The 22,825-nt window shown below is 42.5% G+C and overlaps 1 protein-coding gene across 1 annotated transcript; it reads right to left on the bottom strand.

Moving 5' to 3' along the window:
* Positions 1–1,194: 1,194 nt before the first annotated feature.
* Positions 1,195–19,367, bottom strand: LOC112585192 (pregnancy-associated glycoprotein 1-like). Its single transcript, XM_025286469.2, has 9 exons — positions 19,315–19,367; positions 18,121–18,248; positions 9,162–9,184; positions 8,071–8,188; positions 7,854–7,972; positions 6,463–6,656; positions 3,609–3,749; positions 3,423–3,522; positions 1,195–1,308 (listed from the first exon to the last, which is right to left on the bottom strand). The coding sequence occupies exons 1-9, from the start codon at positions 19,365–19,367 to the stop codon at positions 1,195–1,197; spliced, it is 990 nt and encodes a 329-aa protein (XP_025142254.2).
* Positions 19,368–22,825: the final 3,458 nt, after the last annotated feature.

Below are 22,825 nucleotides of genomic sequence, written 5' to 3' on the forward strand. Positions count from 1 at the left end.
TAACCATGGCAGTTCCAAGCAAATAGTTTATAGCTCCACCCCTGAAAGAAGCTCAGAAATGCTGAAGGCTCTGTGTACCCTGGGTCCCCCGATGCATGCATTGCATTCTCCCCAGCAGCACTGGAGGCAAGGAAGGGGCATTCTGGGCCCTGGAGGATCGGGATGGTTCTGGGATCCACTGGGGCCACCACTTACCAAGTAGGACTGGAAAGGACACAGCAGGCATATGTGGCAGAGAGCTGGTGACTGGGGTGTGGGAACAAGAAGGAACAAGCTCTGCCTGAAGTACCTCACCCAAAATCCCCTGGAGGACATGCCCAGTGATAAGAATATCTGAGATGGGACAAAGAGAGTCTATTTAATTATCCCTTATAATTCCTCTGAATGAGGAGGTGGTTGAGTTGGTGGGTCATCACAAGTTCTTCCATGGCCTAGACCATCTGCTAGTCGCTATCCTTGGGTCTGCCTCTCCCCAGCTTCAGTCATGTAGTTTTGGAGGAAATTGACAATCATGTCCTGAGGGGTCAGGGCCAAAGACCATGTAAAGCCAGTCATAATACCAAATTTCCCTGTCAGGATGGCTGATCTAAGGCTGTACATGTGATCTGAGGTGGGTCATTCATAGAACACCCTTGAACTCTGATGTCTGCAATCTTCTTTCCTTACTAGGTGATGCCTTTGGGATTTAAAACCCTAGGTCAGGTAGCTTGAACTCCCTCACTAGGTGTAGAAGCCTTAAAGAAGAAAGTTGGCAGGCTAAGACCATCAAAGAAGAGTGAAGGGAAAGAGTGAGGGTGAGAGAGAATTGATGACTTCTGATTTCTTGGGTCCAGTCACTGAGATATTTGTATTTGCTCTGATTCTTGTATCCTGGATTCTCAGAATCATTTCAATGAGTCTCCCTTTTCCTTGAAGCCAGTTGGAATAGGGCTCCTCTCAATTTTGATTCAGACTTGGTTCTAGATCCTTCACTCCCTGACACAAACAGAGGCAACATTTATTTCAGCACCATTAAGAGTGAAATCCTTTATTCTTTGCTGAGAATAGGGTGTACAGACCACCAAATACAGTTCACCAGCATCCTGGGCAGGAGTGCCCAAAGTGTGCGTGAGTGTGTGTTAGGAACAGCCTTACTGATTCCTGAACCACTCCAAGAATTTGCACTGCCTGTGCCAGGCCAATCCTGTCATTTCCTCAATCATAAAATGAGAAGCACTGCCTCAGGAAGACGTCACCCAGGATCCAGGTCTCTGTAGATGGACTCAATTTGCTCTCTTTAAAGGAGGTATAACAGTGACCTCTAGAATCCTGGGGAAGTCAGAGACACACACCAGTCAGCATGAGACCTTGGTGACTCCCCCCAATATCCAGACCCAGCTCAATTCTTTGTTTTATTTCCCTCTTTTGGTAAGCATCAACGGGTTTTCTCAGCAGTAGGGTATATGAGAGTTTATCTAAAACCAAAGAGGGCCAAGACATGAGGTTGCCATGAGGAAGGGTGTGGGGGAGAGGAGGACTGGGAGTTGGGGAAACAGAGGAATGATAAACAACAAAGTCCTACTGTAGAGCGTAAGGAACTATATTCAATACTCAGTGATAAACCACATGAAAAAGAATAAGAAAAAATATAATTTTATGTGTATAACTGGGTCACATTGCTCTGCAGCAGAACTTAATGCAACACTGAAGGCAATGGCACCCCACTCCAGTACTCCTGCCTGGAAAATCCCATGGAGGGAGGAGCCTGGTAGGCTGCAGTCCATGCGGTTGCTAAGAATCGGATACAACTGAGAGACTTCACTTTCACTTTTCACATTCTTTTTTTTTTTTTTAACTTTACAATATTGTATTAATTTTGCCAAATATCGAAATGAATCCGCCACAGGTATACCTGTGTTCCCCATCCTGAAGCCTCCTCCCTCCCCATACCCTCACTTTTCACTTTCACTTTTTACTTTCATGCATTGGGGAAGGAAATGGCAACCCACTCCAGTGTTCTTGCCTGGAGAATCCCGGGAAGGGGGAGCCTGGTGGGCTGCCGTTATGGGTTCGCACAGAATCAACCCCTGTGTGACTTCGAACACAACTGAAGCGACTTAGCAGCAGCAGCAGCAGATTAGCCACACTTCAATATAATTATTTAGAAAAGAACAAGTGTGTCCATAGCTCTCCTCACTCCCTGTTTCTTTCCTTCTGACTCCTGCCCTTTGTTTTCTCTGCAGAGAATGCTGGTTCTCCTCCTGCATCCCCACAATCCATACTTTATTATCAAACTCTATTTTGTATTGGAGTATAGCTGATTAACAATATTCTGAGTTTCATGTGGATAGTAAAGGGGCTCAACCGTATGTATCCGGCTATCCTGGTCCCAAAGACACCCCTCCCATCCAGGCTGTCATATAACTGAGGGGAGTTCCCTGTGCTACAAAGAAACTCATTGTTGGTTATCCATCTTAAATAGAGCAGTGCCCACAACACGTTCTTGAAGACTTAACTCAGGAAATCTGAGAAGCCTCTTTCGTCCCACACTCACCCTCTTTGGCCACTCCAGGCATGGGTGGGTAAGGTACTCTGGTTCCCCAGCCCCACTGGTCAGTCCGTAGCCCTCATCACCCCTAGTAAGTCCCCAGTGCCCCAGTGCAGACCACCTTGAGATGCCATTTGCATGGAATCCAGTGCAGTTTTGCCTAGAACCAAGCAACCTTCCATATGGCTCAATGAGTTTGTGGTTTTAGAATTCCTAAAATTCCCTCTCTTCCTCAAAGCCTTCTTTGAGCCCATCAGCCTGCTCTGAACTCTCGCAGGGAGCTGACATGAAGCCTCCACCTTATGTGTGGGCTGAGCAGTCACTGTTTACCCTTTATTCACATTAGCATCCAACCTCCCCACAGAGGGGACAGGTATCCCAACTCACAAAGGAGGCACCTGGCCAGAGCAAGGGGAAGATGCAGCCGAGAACTAGGCTGACCATGTAATTTATCATTCAAACCAGGAAAGCTTTGAGAAGGGAAGGGAGACTGTGAACTTATGCTGGGACATCACACTGGGACTGTCCCCAGCCATTCTCCTTGTAACATGGCCTATTTCACGGACTGCTGTGCTGAATTTCATGTTCATGCACCTCTGAGTTCAGATTGAATTGAAGCTCTTTGAGGACTGAGGACCTTAGTATTCCCCTCTGCCTGACTCTCACCATACCATATGGTGTGATATCTCCACATTTATTTCAGGAAGATCAGTGTCCCACACAGCCCTTTACTTTCAAGTGATTGGTTTTGTGGGAGGCACCAGCCCAGCCACAGGGCTCAGCAGCATCTGCAATGGTGTGACATGGCCTCCAGAGGGCACACTCCTCCCAGCAGTAGCCCAACGGTTCCTACAAACTCCAGTTTGAGAACCAACCCTCAATATTGTCCCCTCACCCTGAGGATGTAGGCTCGAACTGGCACTGGGTAGTTGATGCCATTGATGGTGAAGATAATAGAGGGAAGGGTATTGACCACAGAACAATAAACGTAGTGCAGTTAGAGAGAGAGGGTGAGAGATTGGCCCTGGAGTTCCTTTTGTGTTTGGAGACTGGAAGTAACCCTGGGGCATGACCCTTCACCTTGGAACCCCGTAGCCTGGCGCTGATGAGCTTCTGTATGTTATTGACCAGTCTTCCTGGGGCTTCAATATGTGATGTCCCAGTGTCCACAAGGGCCTCACAGCCATCAGAAAAAGCAATAACCTTTCTTTTCATGGAGATAGTGAGAGACAATGGAAGAAAGAGAGCATCAGGTCACTCAGATTCTCCCCAGAATTGCCCCCTTCCCGACAGTCTCCTAAACAGCCCTTCATCTCTTGCCCTCTTTTCCTTTGCTCTCGACACAGCACCTTTCTTGACATTCTCGAATGCAGTACTTGAATGCACCAGGATATTTTGTACCTTGACACAAGCTGGTCTTCCTTCCTAGAAGACTCCACTGCACTTTGACTAGCAAATTTCTTCTCATCTTCCAGATTCCAGCTTAATTTTATTGTTTTCGGGAAGCCTTTGCCCTGGTGTTTATCAGTCTCCTGTCTTGGTCTCTCTCTGTAGACCCTTCCTCGTGTCTGCTGCTGTTGCTGCTGCTGACTCACTTCAGTCGTGTCTGACTCTCGTAGAATTCATAAAGGGCAGCCCACCAGGCTCCGCCATCACTGGGATTTTCCAGGCAAGAGTACTATAGTGGGTTGCCATTGCCTTCTCCTCCTCATGTCTAGCATGTACCAAAGTCACAATTCACTATGTGGGCGAGTCACTTCATGTACATCTGCCTTCTTAAATGTGAGGGCGAGTTTTAATCTCCTTGCATCCCTAAAGTGCCTGGCACACAGTGAATGCTCAATGCTTGTCTGTTCAATGAGTGAACAAAGACTGAGAAATCAATAAGAAACCTCCAGAGAGCTGTATCTGGTGGGGAACAAACAACGGGTTGCACACAGAGTGAAGATGGAGATTCGCAGGGGCAGCAGATTCTCATAGTAGGGGGACAGAGGGGCTCCTCTGGGAGAGGGTGTCTCCCAGCACTGCTCCTACAACCAGCTCAGACCCTGAGACCCTGGCCAGGAAATACATGACTAGCCCACAGAAACACCAAAGGACAGGTCAGCTTTTGTCTGAGGGTATCACACAGAATCCTATCAATTATGCCTCTTGTCCTCAGGTCACTCCTGGATCCCACCTTCCTGATTCTCTGTTATAGACCCTGCCCCACTGTGTGCCCAAGAACATGGAATGTCTTTTTTATTAGTTGTTTTCACGTCTTAAGACTGCAGCCAACCTCTCTCCACTGCTGGGTAGTTGCTCCCTAAGAAGACAAGTTTTCCCCATTTTCTCACTGTCCCTGTTTTTAAAATGACATTTATCTGTACTGAGAACTTCCTATTTCCTAGGTAACCCTGGACAGTTGGTCATCTTATCATAACTCTGTTCAGGCTGGAGAAATTCTCCCTGATCCTCTGTTCACCGCATTATAGAGTCCTCTAACCATGCTCCACGCCTCACAGGGCAGCGGGTGCAGCCCTCTCCCAGCTGCACAGACCTCTTGGACCCTTTTAGAACCATGGTCAGAGCCTTTCTCAGAAGGCCTGGGTATTATGAGCCCATGGGTTGTTTGTGTATTTATGTGCTTGTGTGTTTGTTTGTATGTGTGTTTGTATGTGTCTCTGTGAGTGCTTGTGTGTCTCTGACTAGCTATGCATGTTCTTATGTGTCTCTGTGAAGGTTTATATGTGTCTGCTTGTGTGTTTCCATGTGTCTGTGTGTCTGTCTGTGTCGTTGTGGGTGGTGTATATGTCTGTGTGATTGTATGTTTAAGATGTATTTGTGTGTGTCTGCCTGTGTCCATGTACAGTAGTGGGAACACCACTTAGGCTGACCCTCAGAGGGTGAGGCTCACTGGTCCGTGTGTACACTCCAGTCACCTGCTTCAATCAATGGTACCCAGTTGAGCTCTCCCTTGTAGTAGCAGTGGTCCACCCCACCAAACCACCACATTGCCCTCCCGCTTGTCTCTGTAGAGAAGAGAGGCTGGGATCCTTGGAGGACAGTAACAACAGCACCATCTGAGAGCTGTGCTGGTCCACCCATCAAGGCCCTACCTAATAAGGTCCCCATGTACAAATGCAGAAATAGTGTCTAGGAGAGATTGAGATCCAGACTGAGGTCTGTTACTGGCCAATGAGTGGCACAGAGGAGGTTAGAAGTTAAATCACTTGTCTGGGCTCCACCCACTATGTCTTCTGAAGATGCCCTGGATCTCCTGTGACCTGAGTGCTCAGACACCCTCAGAGGACAGGGTGCTGAAGTATTTTGGCTTTCCCCTTGTCCATCTTGTCATTTTTCAGGAAAATCAAGGCCTGGGAGTTCTAAGGGTGTGGGTTCAGGTCACCCAGAGTTGGCTCTGCTGGCCTGTGAGCTCTACTGTCCAGAGGGTCTCACACTCAGAAGGGACCCCAACTCTGCTCTCCCTGTCTTAAAATGCCTAATATTTCTTGAACAAGGGGTCCCACACTTTTGTGTCCCACACTTTCATTTCTCACTGGCTCCACAAATTGTGCAGCTGGTCCTGGGCTCCCAGTGAAATGCTAATGAGGAGGGAAAGATATCCACCATCCTTCTCTTTCCTTCCTTATCAAATTCATAAGCAAATCCTAATGCCTTTTCCTTCAACTTGTTTCCTGTTGCCTTCAATTAGCCTTCCTCCTCACACACCCCCAGAGACCAATTTACTGATCTTGAGCCCAGGAGTAGGATTGTGTTCCAATAATTTTATTTATAAAAGCCAGTAGTGATGCCAGGTAGGGCCCGGGGGCCATAGTTATCCTGGGTTAGATTATATCTCAGGATACTTCTTTAGCAAGTGTTCTATAATTTTCATGCAACTGAAAGCATCTTACAGCTAATTTGGAGAAAGGGATTGTCCATCTCAGACTTACTTGCTCAAGTAGAAGGCAAAAACAGGCTCAGAAATGGCACCCTGATTCTTCAGCTTGTCAAAGATGGGGATGGCTCTAGAGAAGGATATGTTGGGGTAGTTCAAGCCAAAGACGCCATCATAAGTTCTGCCTTCAAGCCTGTATTCCACCATGCTTAGACCGAACGGCTGGTCAGGACTTTCAAGGTCCCCAATCTGTGGGAGAGAACAGTGATCCCACTTACAGATATGTGAAGTGGGGCTAGGACTGGCCTGGGATGCATTGCCATTAGATCCTCAGAGAAGAATTGAGGCTGGGCTCTATCTGTGGTGACCCACAGATTGTTAGACAAAGCTGGGAGGGGAATCTGGGTTCCACTTGAGAGAGGCTGTGAATTTTAAAACATCTGACCCTCTGAAAACCACCACCTGAGTGAGTCAAAAAGGCCTTGTGGCTTCTGTACAGGTGGGGCAGCCAAGAGTCAGGCCAGGTCCCATTGGTGCCACCTTATGGACAAAATGAATGAGAGCAAGATAACCTTCTCTTTTGCATCACTGTGACCTAATGACAGGAATGGACTGCATTCTCTGTAATGTACTGTGCATTCTGCATCTGTCCAGGAAGACAGAAGCTTAAAACACAATCTTGCTTCTGGGTTCTATGAAATTACTGCCTGAGGAATTCACTTTTGGGGATACGTGTATATTTATGTGAATGTGTATGAGAGAGAAAGAGAGAGAGGGGAACTACTCAGGCATTTTGGGGGAGGCAGGTCATAGGTTTATTAGACTCTCAAGGGTCCTCTAGAGTGAGAACTCATTTATCAGGCCCCTTGACTTCTCAGGCCCCCAGTTTAGCACTCTGGATACCTGAAGCCCTTGACTGCCACCAGGGCCCTCAGATCAGTTTTATCCTGTCCCCAAACATCCAACAGCAACTTCAATCCTGAAAAGCCAGCCTAACTCCACATTTTACCACATGTGTGCCCTCAGCAAGTCCCTTGCGGTCTGTACTTCAGTTTCCTCATATGTCTCATGAGCTAATCAGAGTAACTGCTGTGTGCGGTTGTTGCTGGATTAAACCAGTTATCACCTGAAAGTGCCTGGAACAGTCTGTGAATATAAAAGTGGGTGCTTTTATCCCTTCTTCTCTCTCCCAGCAAAATGAACCTTGAACTGCTCATGGGCAGAGGAGCTGCAAGTCCACACCTCAAGCCACTCTCTGGGTCAGCTAATTTGTTTACTCCTGTGTCACCACAGGCACTGCCTCCCCAGAAATATATCCTATGGATATGATGGCCAATATATATGGGAATTAGGCTGGGAAGGGTCCTGCCAGATTGTCCTGCATCTGTTTTGCAAGCCCTGGTCACTACATAGCCAGTCCTGACTCAGCATTTGTTACACTGTTACCCAAAGTGTGTCATAAGCAACAACTCCATTCATTCTCCCAGATCCATAATTGATGGTGAAGGTCTTATGGGTAGGCCGGAAGGTGGAAGACTGAAGATGTCTGAACCTAATGTGTGTAGCTGCAGAAACAAGAGATGAGTTTCATCAGGTGCCAAGGGTGGAAAACAGGGCAGCGGGGCAAGTGAAGGATGGTCCGGTAGCGGGTATCTGTACTCACAACACGCTGGACTGGTGCAAAAGATGGGGGGCATCCACAAGTCAGATGAGGCTGTGTCAAAGATAACCTGGAATTCCTGAGGGGGTGTTCCAATGGTGAGGTTACCCACGTAGACCAACTACAGGGAGAAGGAGGGAGTGGGTTAGTGCAGAACTGGCTACCCTCTATTCCCACACTGATGCCTCCCTCTGGGTGTCACATATCTCTTGAGATCACTTTCTAACCACTATGCACCTCATAGACTTTGGTCACAGACGTATTTGCATTTGATATATTTTTCCTGTGCTACATTGTATGTAGGATATTGACTCTATGACCAGGCGTTGAAGTGGTACCTCCTGCATGGGAAGCCCAGAGGCATAACCACTGGGCCTCAAGGACCGCTGGACACCCAAGGAGGTCCTGGTGCCTTCATTTGAGAAGCTCTGTAATCTCTTCAAACCCAGCCTTAGCAGCCCCTTCTCCAGGTGCTCCTTCTTGATCAACCCCAGCCACTCCCTCTAAACTCAGACCACATCTAATCAACACCACACAGGTGACCCTTTCATTTGACATGTATTTACCCTTTGCCTAGCTCTCAGGCTGGCATGGGCATTCTTGAAAACAAAATAAGCCCTTTGTCTAATCTGAAAACAGTGACCACAGTGATCGTTATGGCCATACATGGAATACAGATTCAGTAACTTTTTACTGCTGTCATTCTTGCATCTGTGGAAACTGAATTCCTCTGCCTGGGGATTCACAATTGCTTTGCAGTTGGTTCTACCTTTTGATCAGTGATGACTCACTCTTGATCTGTAGCTGAGTGGCTCATGTAGTTCAGAAGGAACAATCGCCATCAAACTAATGACACATGTTTGACAGAGAAATAAATATTTACCTGCCACCTGGTAATTGCCAGGCCCAGTCACCAAGACCAACAGTTGAGGATGAGAGTGCCTTCTCCTCTGGTTGGGGTCCCTGTTTTCCAGTATCTTTGCCTCCTGCAGGAAGCCCAACCCCAACATCCCACCTGGCACATCCAGATGAGCCCCATGCCTGGCTAGAGAACAAGGGGGCACTGTGGAGCACCATCCTCCTAAAATACTCACATCCATGATGTTTCTCAGCGAGTTAATAGTTAGTTTTGGGGAGGAGCCAAGATGGCGGAGGAGTAGGACGGGGAGAACACTTTCTCCCCCACAAATTCATCAAAAAAGCATTTAAACGTCGAGTAAATTCCACAAAACAACTTCTGAATGCCGGCAGAGGACATCAGGCACCCAGAAAAGCAACCCAACTCTTCAAAAGGAGGTAGGAAAAAATATAAAAGACAAAAAAAGAGACAAAAGAGGGAGGGATGGAGTTCTGTCCCGGGAAGGGAGTCTTAAAAAGAGAGAAGTTTCCAAACACCAGGAAACCTTCCCACTGCCAAATCTGTGCCGAGCTTTGGAAGCACAGAGGGCAACATAAAAGGGAGAAGAAAAAAAAATAAACAATTAAAATTGCAGATTGTGAGCCCTACGGTAACTCCCCCAGCAGAGAAGCAGTGCAGACCCCTGCACATGGCATTAGCAAGCGGGGGCTGGGCAGGGAAGCGCGGCGCGGGCTGTGTCCCTTAGAGTAAGAATCGGCCCGAATGTCCTGAGCGCTATCTGAGCGAAATAATTTGGGCTAGCAAACCAGACTGTGGGATATCTACCACGCGAAAAGCCAGCCCTAACCTAAGACACCGCCAGGCCCGCACACAGAACAAAGGACTGAACAGAGATAGCCGGTTGCAGACCTTCCCCCTCCGGTGACAGGCAGCCAGAGCCGTAAGGGGGCAACCGCAGCCCAAGAGAGACACTATCTATAAAACTGTAAGCAGGCTTCTTTGCTAACTAAAACTTCCTGGGGGTCTGGACGGTCAACATCTGCCTGAGAAGGTGCGTTGGTTTTACACCCAGATAACCGAGTGGCGGGGAGGCGATAGGTCGCAGCATTGGCGCCCGCCAAACACATCACCTGAGCTGCTCGGATCTGGGAAGAGCACAAAACGCAGGCCTAACCGAGTCTGCGCCTCTGAGGACTACCAGAGTGCCTGAACCTGAGCGGCTTGGACCTGGGAGCTCAGCCCAGGGCCAGCCTCTGATTGTTCCCGGCGGAACAACCTAGAGCCCAGGCAGTGTGGGCAAGGAGGCTACACGCGCCGTGAGCAGGGGCAGACCCAGTGTGGCTGAGGCACTGCGAGCGGACGCCAATGTTATCTGTTTGCAGCATCCCTCCCTCCCTCCCCACAGCGCGGCTGAACAAGTGACCCTAAATAAAATAAAAAAACAAATAGTGTCCTCCACCATCCCCTTTGTGTCAGGGCGGGAACCAGACACTGAAGAGACCAGCAAACAGAAGAAGCTATAACAGAGGGAAACGCCTTGGAAGCTACAGGCCATAGATTAAAACCCTGTGGTTACTACGGACTACATAGGAAGGGGCCTATAGATCTTGAGAAATATAAGTCAGACCAAGGAACTAGCCAAAAATGAACTGAACCCACAATACTCACAGCAAAACCAGAGAAAGACCTAGATATATTTTTACTATTTTTACGATCAATCTTTCTTTCTTTCTTTTCTTTTTTTTTTTAATTTAAAAAAAAAAATTTAAGTCCTCTATTGTCCTTTAATTTTCACTTTTATAACTATTACTTTGTAAAAAAAAAAAAAAGACCCTATTTTTTTTCTTCTTCAGCAAACTTCATATATATATTTTATAATTTTTTGACCATGTTTTGTTTTGTTTGTTTCTTTTTCTTCTTTTCTTTAACATTGTATTTTTTAAATTCCAAACTCTACTCTAGATTTTTAATTTTAGCCTTTTGGTATATGTTATCAATTTTGTACCTATAGTTTTTTTCATAATTTCTGTGACTTTTTTTTCCTCTGTTTCTTTCTCTTCTTCTTTTGTATAACATCGTATATCTGCAATTCCAAACTCTACTCAAGATTTTTAATATATGCTTTTTGGTATTTGATATCAATTTTGTACCTGTATTTTCTTTATAATTTTTGCGACATGGTTTTTGTTGGTTTGTTTGTTTTCTCTCTTTATTTTTCTTCTTTTTTTAACATTGTATTTTTGAAATTCCAAACTCTAGATTTTTAACTTTTGCTTTTTGATATTAGTTATCAATTTTGTACCTGTAGTTTCTTTATAATTTTCGCGACCTTGTTAGTTTTTCTTTGTTCGTTTTTTCTCTTTCTTTTCCTTCTTCTTTTCTTTAACATCGTATTTTTGAAATTCCAAACTCTACTCTAGATTTTTAATTTTAGCCTTTTGGTGTATGTTATCAATTTTGTACATATAGTTTTTTTTATAATTTCTGTGACTTTTTTTTTCTTTATATTTTCCCTCTGTTTCTTTCTCTTCTTCTTTTATATAACACTGTATATCTGCAATTCCAAACTCTATTCAAGATTTTTAATTTATGCTTTTTGGTATTTGATATCAATTTTGTACCTGTATTTTCTTTATAATTTTTGTGACATTGTTTGTTTTCTCTGTTTATTTTTCTTCTTCTTCTTCTTCTTTTTTTTTTTTTTAACATTGTATTTTTGAAATTCCAAACTCTACTCTAGATTTTTAATTTTTGCTTTTTGGTATTAGTTATCAATTTTGTACCTGTAGTTTCTTTATAATTTTCGCGACCTTGTTTGTTTTTCTTTGTTCATTTTTTCTCTCTTTCTTTTCCTTCTTTTCATTAACATCGCATTTTTGAAATTCCAAACTCTACTCTAGATTTTTAATTTTTGCTTTTATGTATTTGTTACCAATTCTGTACCTTTAAAAAACCCAATCCTCAGGATCCATTTTTCACTAGGGAACGAGATTACTGGCTTGACTGCTCTCTCTCCCTTTGGACTCTCCGTTTTCTCCACCAGGTCGCCTGTATCTCCTCCCTAACCCCTCTCTACTCTACCCAACTCTGTGAATTTCTGTGTGTTCCAGACGGTGGAGAACACTTAGGGAACTGATTACTGGCTGGATCTGTCTCCCTCCTTTTCATTTCCCCCTTTTATCCTTCTGGCCACCTCTGTCTCCTGCCTCCTTCTTCTCTTCTCTGTATAACTCCCTGAACATCTCTGAGTGGTCCAGTTGTGGAGTGCACATAAGGAAGTGACTACTGGCTAGCCCACCCTCTCCACTATTGACTCCACCTCATCTCATTTGGGTCACCTCTAACTCCCTCCTCCCCCTTCTCTTCTCCATGTAACGCTGTGAACCTCTCTGAGTGACCCTCACAGTAGAGAAACTTTTCATCTTTAACGTAGATGTTTTATCAACAGTGCTGTATAGAAGGAGAAGTTCTGAAACTACTGTAAAAATAAGACTGTTAACTGGAAGTAGGAGGCTTAAGTCCAAACCCTGACTCCAGGGAACTCCTGACTCCAAGGAACATTAATTGACAGGAGCTCATCAAACGCCTCCCATACCGACACTGAAACCAAGCACCACACAAGGGCCAACAAGTTCCAGGGAAAGACATACCAAGCAAATTCTCCAGCAACAAAGGAACACAGCCCTGAGCTTCAAGATACAGGCTGCCCAAAGTCACCCCAAAACCATAGACATCTCATAACTCATTACTGGACATTTCATTACACTCCAGAGAGAAGAAATACAGCTCCATCCACCAGAACATCGACACAAGCTTCCCTAACCAGGAAACCTTGACAAGCTACCTGTACAAACCCACACACAGTGAGCAAACGCCACAATAAAGAGAACTCCACAAACTGCCAGAATACAGAAAGGACACCCCAAACTCAGCAATTTAAACAAGATGAAGAGACAGAGGAATAGCCAGCAGATAAAGGAACAGGATAAATGCCCACCAAACCAAACAAAAGAGGAAGAGATAGGGAATCTACCTGATAAAGAATTCCGAATAATGATAGTGAAATTGATCCAAAATCTTGAAATTAAAATGGAATCACAGATAAATAGCCTGGAGGCAAGGATTGAGAAGATGCAAGAAAGGTTTAACAAGGACTTAGAAGAAATAAAAAAGAGTCAATATATAATGAATAATGCAATAAGTGAAATTAAAAACACTCTGGAGGCAACAAATAGTAGAATAACAGAGGCAGAAGATAGGATTAGTGAATTAGAAGATAGAATGGTAGAAATAAATGAATCAGAGAGCATAAAAGAAAAAATGAATTAAAAGAAATGAGGACAATCTCAGAGACCTCCAGGACAATATTAAATGCTACAACATTCGAATCATAGGGGTCCCAGAAGAAGAAGACAAAAAGAAAGACCATGAGAAAATACTTGAGGAGATAATAGTTGAAAACTTCCCTAAAATGGGGAAGGAAATAATCACCCAAGTCCAAGAAATCCAGAGAGTCCCAAACAGGATAAACCCAAGGCGAAACACCCCAAGACACATATTAATCAAATTAACAAAGATCAAACACAAAGAACAAATATTAAAAGCAGCAAGGGAAAAACAACAAATAACACACAAGGGAATACCCATAAGGATAACAGCTGCTCTTTCAATAGAAACTCTTCAAGCCAGGAGGGAATGGCAAGACATACTTAAAGTGATGAAAGAAAATAACCTACAGCCCAGATTATTGTACCCAGCAAGGATCTCATTCAAGTATGAAGGAGAAATCAAAAGCTTTTCAGACAAGCAAAAGCTGAGAGAATTCTGCACCACCAAACCAGCTCTCCAATATTAAAGGATATTCTCTAGACAGGAAACACAAAAATGGTGTATAAATTCAAACCCAAAACAATAAAGTAAATGGCAACGGGATCATACTTATCAGTAATTACCTTAAACGTAAATGGGTTGAATGCTCCAACCAAAAGACAAAGACTGGCTGAATGGATACAAAACAAGACCCCTACATATGTTGTCTACAAGAGACCCACCTCAAAACAGGGGACACATACAGACTGAAAGTGAAGGGCTGGAAAAAGATTTTCCATGCAAATAGGGACCAAAAGAAAGCAGGAGTAGCAATACTCATATCAGATAAAATAGACTTTAAAACAAAGACTGTGAAAAGAGACAAAGATGGTCGCTACATAATGATCAAAGGATCAATCCAAGAAGAAGATATAACAATTATAAATATATATGCACCCAACACGGGAGCACTGCAGTATGTAAGACAAATGCTACCAAGTATGAAAGGAGAAATTAACAATAACACAATAATAGTGGGAGACTTTAATACCCCACTCACACCTATGGATAGATCAACTAAACAGAAAATTAACAAGGAAACACAAACTTTAAACGATACAATAGACCAGTTAGACCTAATTGATATCTATAGGACATTTCATCCCAAAACAATGAATTTCACCTTTTTCTCAAGCGCACATGGAACCTTCTCCAGGATAGATCACATCCTGGGCCATAAAGCTAGCCTTGGTAAATTCAAAAAATAGAAATCATTCCAAGCATCTTTTCTGACCACAATGCAGTAAGATTAGATCTCAATTACAAGAGAAAAACTATTAAAAATTCCAACATATGGAGGCTGAACAACACGCTGCTGAATAACCAACAAATCACAGAAGAAATCAAAAAAGAAATCAAAATTTGCATAGAAACGAATGAAAATGAAAACACAACAACCCAAAACCTGTGGGACACGGTAAAAGCAGTCCTAAGGGGAAAGTTCATAGCAATACAGGCACACCTCAAGAAACAAGAAAAAAGTCAAATAAATAACCTAACTCTACACCTAAAGCAACTAGAAAAGGAAGAAATGAAGAACCCCAGGGTTAGTAGAAAGTTCATAGCAATACAGGCACACCTCAAGAAACAAGAAAAAAGTCAAATAAATAACCTAACTCTACACCTAAAGCAACTAGAAAAGGAAGAAATGAAGAACCCCAGGGTTAGTAGAAGGAAAGAAATCTTAAAACTTAGAGCAGAAATAAATGCAAAAGAAACAAAAGAGATCATAGCAAAAATCAACAAAACCAAAAGCTGGTTTTTTGAAAGGATAAATAAAATTGACAAACCATTAGCCAGACTCATCAAGAAACAAAGGGAGAAAAATCAAATCAATAAAATTAGAAATGAAAATGGAGAGATCACAACAGACAACACAGAAATACAAATGATCATAAGAGACTACTATCAACAATTATATGCCAATAAAATGGACAACGTGGAAGAAAGGACAAATTCTTAGAAAAGTACAACTTTCCAAAACTCGACCAGGAAGATATAGAAAATCTTAACAGACCCATCACAAGCACGGAAATTGAAACTGTAATCAGAAATCTTCCAGCAAACAAAAGCCCAGGTCCAGATGGCTTCACAGCTGAATTCTACCAAAAATTTAGAGAAGAGTTAACACCTATCCTGCTCAACCTCTTCCAGAAAATTGCAGAGGATGGTAAACTTCCAAACTCATTCTATGAGGCCACCATCACCCTAATACCAAAACCTGACAAAGATCCCACAAAAAAAGAAAACTACAGGCCAATATCACTGATGAACATAGATGCAAAAATCCTTAACAAATTCTAGCAATCAGAATCCAACAACACATTAAAAAGATCATACACCAGGACCAAGTGGGCTTTATCCCAGGGATGCAAGGATTCTTCAATATCCGCAAATCAATCAATGTAATACACCACATTAACAAACTGAAAAATAAAAACCATATGATTATCTCAATAGATGTAGAGAAAGCCTTTGACAAAATTCAACATCCATTTATGATAAAAACTCTCCAGAAAGCAGGAATAGAAGGAACATACCTCAACATAATCAAAGCTATATATGACAAACCCACAGCAAACATTATCCTCAATGGTGAAAAATTGAAAGCATTTCCTCTAAAGTCAGGAACAAGACAAGGGTGCCCACTTTCACCATTACTATTCAACATAGTTTTGGAAGTTTTGGCCACAGCAATCAGAGCAGAAAAAGAAATAAAAGGAATCCAAATTGGAAAAGAAGAAGTAAAGCTCTCACTGTTTGCAGATGACATGATCCTCTACATAGAAAACCCTAAAGACTCCACCAGAAAATTACTAGAACTAATCAATGACTATAGTAAAGTTGCAGGATATAAAATCAACACACAGAAATCCCTTGCATTCCTATACACTAATAATGAGAAAACAGAAAGAGAAATTAAGGAAACAATTCCATTCACCATTGCAACGGAAAGAATAAAATACTTAGGAATATATCTACCTAAAGAAACTAAAGACCTATATATAGAAAACTATAAAACACTGGTGAAAGAAATCAAAGAGGACACTAACAGATGGAGAAATATACCATGTTCATGGATTGGAAGAATCAATATAGTGAAAATGAGTATGCTACCCAAAGCAATTTATAGATTCAATGCAATCCCTATGAAGCTACCAACAGCATTCTTCACAGAGCTAGAACAAATAATTTCACAATTTGTATGGAAATACAAAAAACCTCGAATAGCCAAAGCGATCTTGAGAAAGAAGAATGGAACTGGAGGAATCAACCTACCTGACTTCAGGCTCTACTACAAAGCCACAGTTATCAAGACAGTATGGTACTGACACAAAGACAGAAATATAGATCAATGGAACAAAATAAAAAGCCCAGAGATAAATCCACGCACATATGGACACCTTATCTTTGACAAAGGAGGCAAGAATATACAATGGATTAAAGACAATCTCTTTAACAAGTGGTGCTGGGAAATCTGGTCAACCACTTGTAAAAGAATGAAACTAGAACACTTTCTAACACCATACACAAAAATAAACTCAAAATGGATTAAAGATCTAAACGTAAGACCAGAAACTATAAAACTCCTAGAGGAGAACATAGGCAAAACACTCTCTGACATACATCACAGCAGGATCCTCTATGACCCATCTCCCAGAATATTGGAAATAAAAGCAAAAATAAACAAATGGGACCTAATTAACCTTAAAAGCTTCTGCACATCAAAGGAAACTATTAGCAAGGTGAAAAGACAGCCTTCAGAATGGGAGAAGATAATAGCAAATGAAGCAACTGACAAACAACTAATCTCGAGAATATACAAGCAACTCCTACAGCTCAACTCCAGAAAAATAAATGACCCAATCAAAAAATGGGCCAAAGAACTAAATAGACATTTCTCCAAAGAAGACATACAGATGGTTAACAAACACATGAAAAGATGCTCAACATCACTCATTATCAGAGAAATGCAAATCAAAACCACTATGAAGTACCATTTCACACCAGTCAGAATGGCTGCGATCCAAAAGTCTACAAGTAATAAATGCTGGAGAAGGTGTGGAGAAAAGGGAACCCTCTTACACTGTTGGTGGGAATGCAAACTAGTACAGCCACTATGGAGAACAGTGTGGAGATTCCTTAAAAAACTGGAAATAGAACTGCCTTATGACCCAGCAATCCCACTGCTGGGCATACACACTGAGGAAACCAGAAGGGAAAGAGACACGTGTACCCCAATGTTCATCGCAGCACTGTTTATAATAGCCAGGACATGGAAGCAACCTAGATGTCCATCAGCAGATGAATGGATAAGAAAGCAGTGGTACATATACACAATGGAGTATTACTCAGCCATTAAAAAGAATACATTTGAATCAGTCCTAATGAGGTAGATGAAACTGGAGCCTATTATACAGAGTGAAGTAAGCCAGAAAGAAAAACACCAATACAGTATACTAATGCATATATATGGAATTTAGAAAGATGGTAACAATAACCCTGTGTACGAGACAGCAAAAGAGACACTGATGTATAGAACAGTCTTATGGACTCTGTGAGAGAGGGAGAGGGTGGGAAGATTTGGGAGAATGGCATTGAAACCTGTAAAATATCATGTATGAAACGAGTTGCCAGTCCAGGTTCGATGCATGATACTGGATGCTTGGGGCTGGTTCACTGGGACGACCCAGAGGGATGGAATGGGGAGGGAGGAGGGAGGAGGGTTCAGGATGGGGAACACATGTATACCTGTGGCGGATTCATTTTGATATTTGGCAAAACTAATACAATTATGTAAAGTTTAAAAATAAAATAAAATAAAAAAATAGTTAGTTTTGAGCCACGAAAAGAAATCTGGGACCGTCTGTAAGGATGCTCCTTCAAGAAATCCTTCAGCATGTTTTTCCCACTGAGGGTTTTTCTCATGGTCTTCACTCTCCTTAGAGGTATTCTTTCACTGAGCATTTGACAAAGAAAACAAAGAAGATGCTACAATTAGCTGTCAGTGTTAAGGTATAACTGTCATTGTAATGGCCCTGTGTACTTTCTAATAATTTTTATGAGGTACATTATTATCAGAATTTTATGCCTATACCATGGCAAAGACATAGATTTGAATACAGGTTCTTTTCTGCAATCTTGGATAAGCCATATGACCATGTGGTGTCTCAGTATCCCCTTCAGTAAAATGGTGGAATGTAACAATACAAACCCTCCAAATAGAATATCTTGGGGATAAGAGAAGTGATGGATATAACGTACCTGATAAATAGGAAGTCTCAACAATGACAGCCATTAACATTGCTGTTGCCATCCCACACTATCCTTCTCATAGAACCTCAAGGAAGGAGGTAGAAGGGGAATTCTTATTCTCTTTTACAAGGGAGCAATTTGAAATGCAAGAGGTTTCTGAGTTGGCTGTGGTCACACTGCTTGTCAGATATAAAACAGTGTATCATTCTCCAAGTTGTCAGAGAAGAGAGAGTTGAAAGAAGAATCCAAGATATAGGGAACAAGTAAGGGAAATCCAGAGGCTTGAGAAGGAAGGATGTGTCAAATGAAAAATTAAAAGAAATAACAGAAAGAGAAATACACTCCCAGTGACTTCCAAAGAGATGGAGAGATAAATGACAGTGATACAGAGATGCAGACATAGGCATATACACACTGAAGTAGACAGGGAAAAAAGAGGACATGTTGAATAAAATGTAGAAAAGTGCTATTCCACAGGACCACATCGACATCTGCATAGACTGTGCACTGAACAGTTGCAAGGAGTTGCATTTTCAATAGGTCGTGACATGATTGGACCCCAAGATTTGTGCAACCATGCAAAACTACACCAAGACCTTGGGATCCACAGTTCCTATAGCAAGCTACTTATCAGTAAGAGTTGAACATTAAGACTCTTAGGGAAATATTCCATTGCCTTCTAAACCTGATGGGTGGAAGAATAATCAGATGAAAAGAAAAGTCTGAGAAAAGAATATGATGCGACTTACAGTCCCCATACTTACTTGACTATGCACTCTGAGAAGGCCACCAGCCTGAGGAGTGCAAGCCACTTCATGCTTCTTTCCTGGCTTCAAGTACTCAGGGAAGTTTGGGTTCTTAGCATGTAGTGGTGACCAGGAGCCCCTAATTATATATGCTCTAAGCTACCCTAGTTTTCCCCTTTAGACCACTAAAAGATCTGGGGGGAAAAAAAGGTCTTGATAAAATCTTTACCTTCATCATTGGCCTTGGTGAGTGGACTTTGCAGCTTTTCAGAATACAGAGAATTGAACCATAATCTCTTCCCTGAAGCTTGGTTGGAAAGCCAAACTGACCTGCATGGACATCTGAGAAGATGGAGAATCTTGCCTACTTGGAGAAAAAATGGCTAAGAACATCATGAAAATGGATACTAGGGGCCATGCTCGACACACGTGGTTTCATGACATCTTCCTAACCACTTCATGAGATATTCATTGCTGTGTTCTTTGGAGAGGAGATTCCTAGGAGGATAAGTTGTCAAATGGCAAAGTGAAGACTTCAGGGACAGCCCAGGGAAATACACCTTGCCTTAGGTAGTGGGTCTAATGGCAGACATCAGGGGCCCCTATGATGCCAGTCTGCATCAAAAATTTAGGGCAGAGCAGTACTTCAATTGCATGGTTTCAGTATTGGAAGAAATGTCATATGCATCCACAAGATATTTTATATCATCCAACAACTGTACAAGGAAGAAATGTGTGCTAGGTTCTGGGTTAAAGGCTTCAAAGTCAAAGTTGATCAAGACAAAAGTAGTCTTTATCTTAAGAGAGCTAGAAATCTAGTTCTCACAAACTCATGGCCCCAGGAGGCAGGAGATATGATACTAAGACTAGGTGGCCATGTTGGAATCTGGGCAGCACAGGCCTTACCACTGGGAGCAGTCTTTCCTCCACTTCAGCCATGCTGGAAAGCAGGCCAGTTGGCCCTCTTTCTAAGAGAATCAGAAGTTTGGATATTTGTGTACAATCTACTGATTTTAATGTTGGCAACTAATTCTTTTTTTCCCAAAAAGAAAGTGGGAACAAATCTCCACAGTGATGTGCTGGTTTCAGCCTTCAGTCTGCAGTTTTTTGTTTCTGGCCTAGAGTTGGGAGTGCATTGGGGAAAGAGAGAAATTTAATTCATGTTAGTTGATTTTAAAAGAGACTGAATGCATACTAAACATGCTGACTCATTGGAAAAGACCCCAATATTAGGAAAGATTGAAGGCAAGAGGAGAAGCGGAAGACAGCAGATGAGATGGTTTGATACCATCACCAAGTCGAAGGACATGAGCTTGAGCAAGCTCCGGGAGTTGGTGATGGATAGGGAAGCCTAGCATGCTGCAGTCTATGGTGCTGCAAAGAGACAGACACAACTAAAGGACTGAACTGAACTGAACAAATTGAGAACAAAGACTAATAAATCTAATTGCATCAAGTTGTTGACTAGTTACCTGTAACAATATACTGCTTAAGTGGCTTTAAAATTCAGACTTATGACTCTACATTCAGAGGGGAATATCTTCTGAAGAAAAACAAAAAGACTGCCCATCAAAAACAAAACCAAAGAAAACCAAAAGAAAAAAAGGAAAGAAATTTGACACTATATTCAACAACTTCAGTTAGTTCAGTTGCTCAGTCATGTTCAACTCTTTGTGAGCCCATGAATGGCAGCACGCAGAGCCTCCTTGTCCATCACCAACTCCCGGAGTCCACACGTACTCATGTCCATTGACTTGGTGATGCCATCCAACCATCTCATCTTCTGTCATCCCCTTCTCCTCCTGCCCTCAATCTTTCCCAACATTAGGGAATTTTCTTTTTTTAATATAAATTTATTTATTTTAATTGGAGGTTAATTACTTTACAATATTGTATTGGTTTTGCCATACATCAACATGTATCCGCCACAGGTATACACGTGTTCCCCATCCTTAACCCCCCTCCCTCCTCCCTCCCTGTACCATATGGGTCAGCTCTTCGCATCAGGTGGCCAAATTATTGAATTTTCAGCTTCAGCATCAGTCCTTCCAGTGAAAATTCAGGACTGATTTCCTTTAGGATGGGCTGGTTGGATCTCCTTGTAGTCCAAGAGACACTCAAGAGTCTTCTCCAACACCACAGTTCAAAAGCATCAATTCTTCGGGGCTCAGCTTTCTTTATAATACAACTCTCACTTCCATACATGACCACTGGAAAAACAATAGCCTTGACTACACTGACCTTTTTTGATATAGTAATGTCTCTGCTTTTCAATATGCTGTCTAGATTAGTCTCAACTTTCCTTCCAAGGTGTAAGCGTCATTTAATTTCATGTCTGCAATCACCATCTGCAGGGATTTTGCAGCCCAGAAAAATGAAGTCAACCACTGTCTCCACTGTTTCCCCATCTATTGGCTATGAAGTGATGGGACTGGATGCCATGATCTTAGTTTCCTAAAGGTTGAGCTTTAAGCCAACTTTTAACTCTGCACTTTGACCTTAATCAAGAAGTTCTTTACTCTTCTTCAACTTCTGCAATAGGGTGGTGTCATTTGTATATCTGAGGTTATTGATATTTCTCCCAGCAATCTTGATTCCCACCTGTGCTTCCTCTAGCCCAGCGTTTTCATGATGTACTCTGCATATAAGTTAAATAAGCAGGGTGACAATATACAGCCTTGACGTACTCCTTACCTGTTTGGAACCAGTCTGTTGTTCTATGTCCAGTTCTAACTGTTGCCTCCAGACCTGCATACAGGCTTCTCAAGAGGCAGGTCAGGTGGTCTGGTATTTGCATCTCTCAGAATTTTCCAGTTTATTGTGATTCACAGTCAAACGCTTTGGCATAGTCAATTAAGCAGAAATAGATGTTTTTCTGGAACTGTCTTGCCTTTTTGATGATCCAGCGGATGTTGGCAATTTGATCTCTGGTTCCTCTGCCTTTTCTAAAACCAGCTTGAACATCTGGATGTTCACAGATCACATATTGCTGAAGCCTGACTTGGAGAATTTTGAGCATTACTTTACTAGCGTGTGAGATGAGTGCAATTGTGCTGTAGATTGTGCATTATTTGGAACTGCCTTTCTTTGGGATTGGAATGAAAACGGACTTTTCCAGACCTCTGGCCACTGCTGAGTTTTCCAAATTTGCTGGCATACTGAGTGCAGCACTTTCACAGCATCATCTATCAGGAGTTGAAATAGCTCTCCTGAATCCCATCACCTCCACTAGCTTTGTTCATAGTGATGCTTCCTAAGGCCCATTTGACTTCACATTCCAGGATGCCTGGCTCTAGGTTGAGTGATCACACCATCGTGATTATCTGAGTCATGAAGATTTTTTTGGTACAGTTCCTCTGTATATGCTTGGCACCTCTTCTTAATATCTTCTTCTTCTGTTAGGTCCGTACCATTTCTGTCCTTTATTGAACTCATCTTTGCATGAAATATTCCCTTGGTATCTCTAATTTTCTTGAAGAAATCTCTAGTCTTTCCCATTCTATTGTTTTCCTCTTATTTCTTTGCATTG

The sequence above is a fragment of the Bubalus bubalis genome, chromosome 5 (assembly GCF_019923935.1).
Source record: "Bubalus bubalis isolate 160015118507 breed Murrah chromosome 5, NDDB_SH_1, whole genome shotgun sequence".
Lineage (NCBI taxonomy): Eukaryota > Metazoa > Chordata > Mammalia > Artiodactyla > Bovidae > Bubalus > Bubalus bubalis.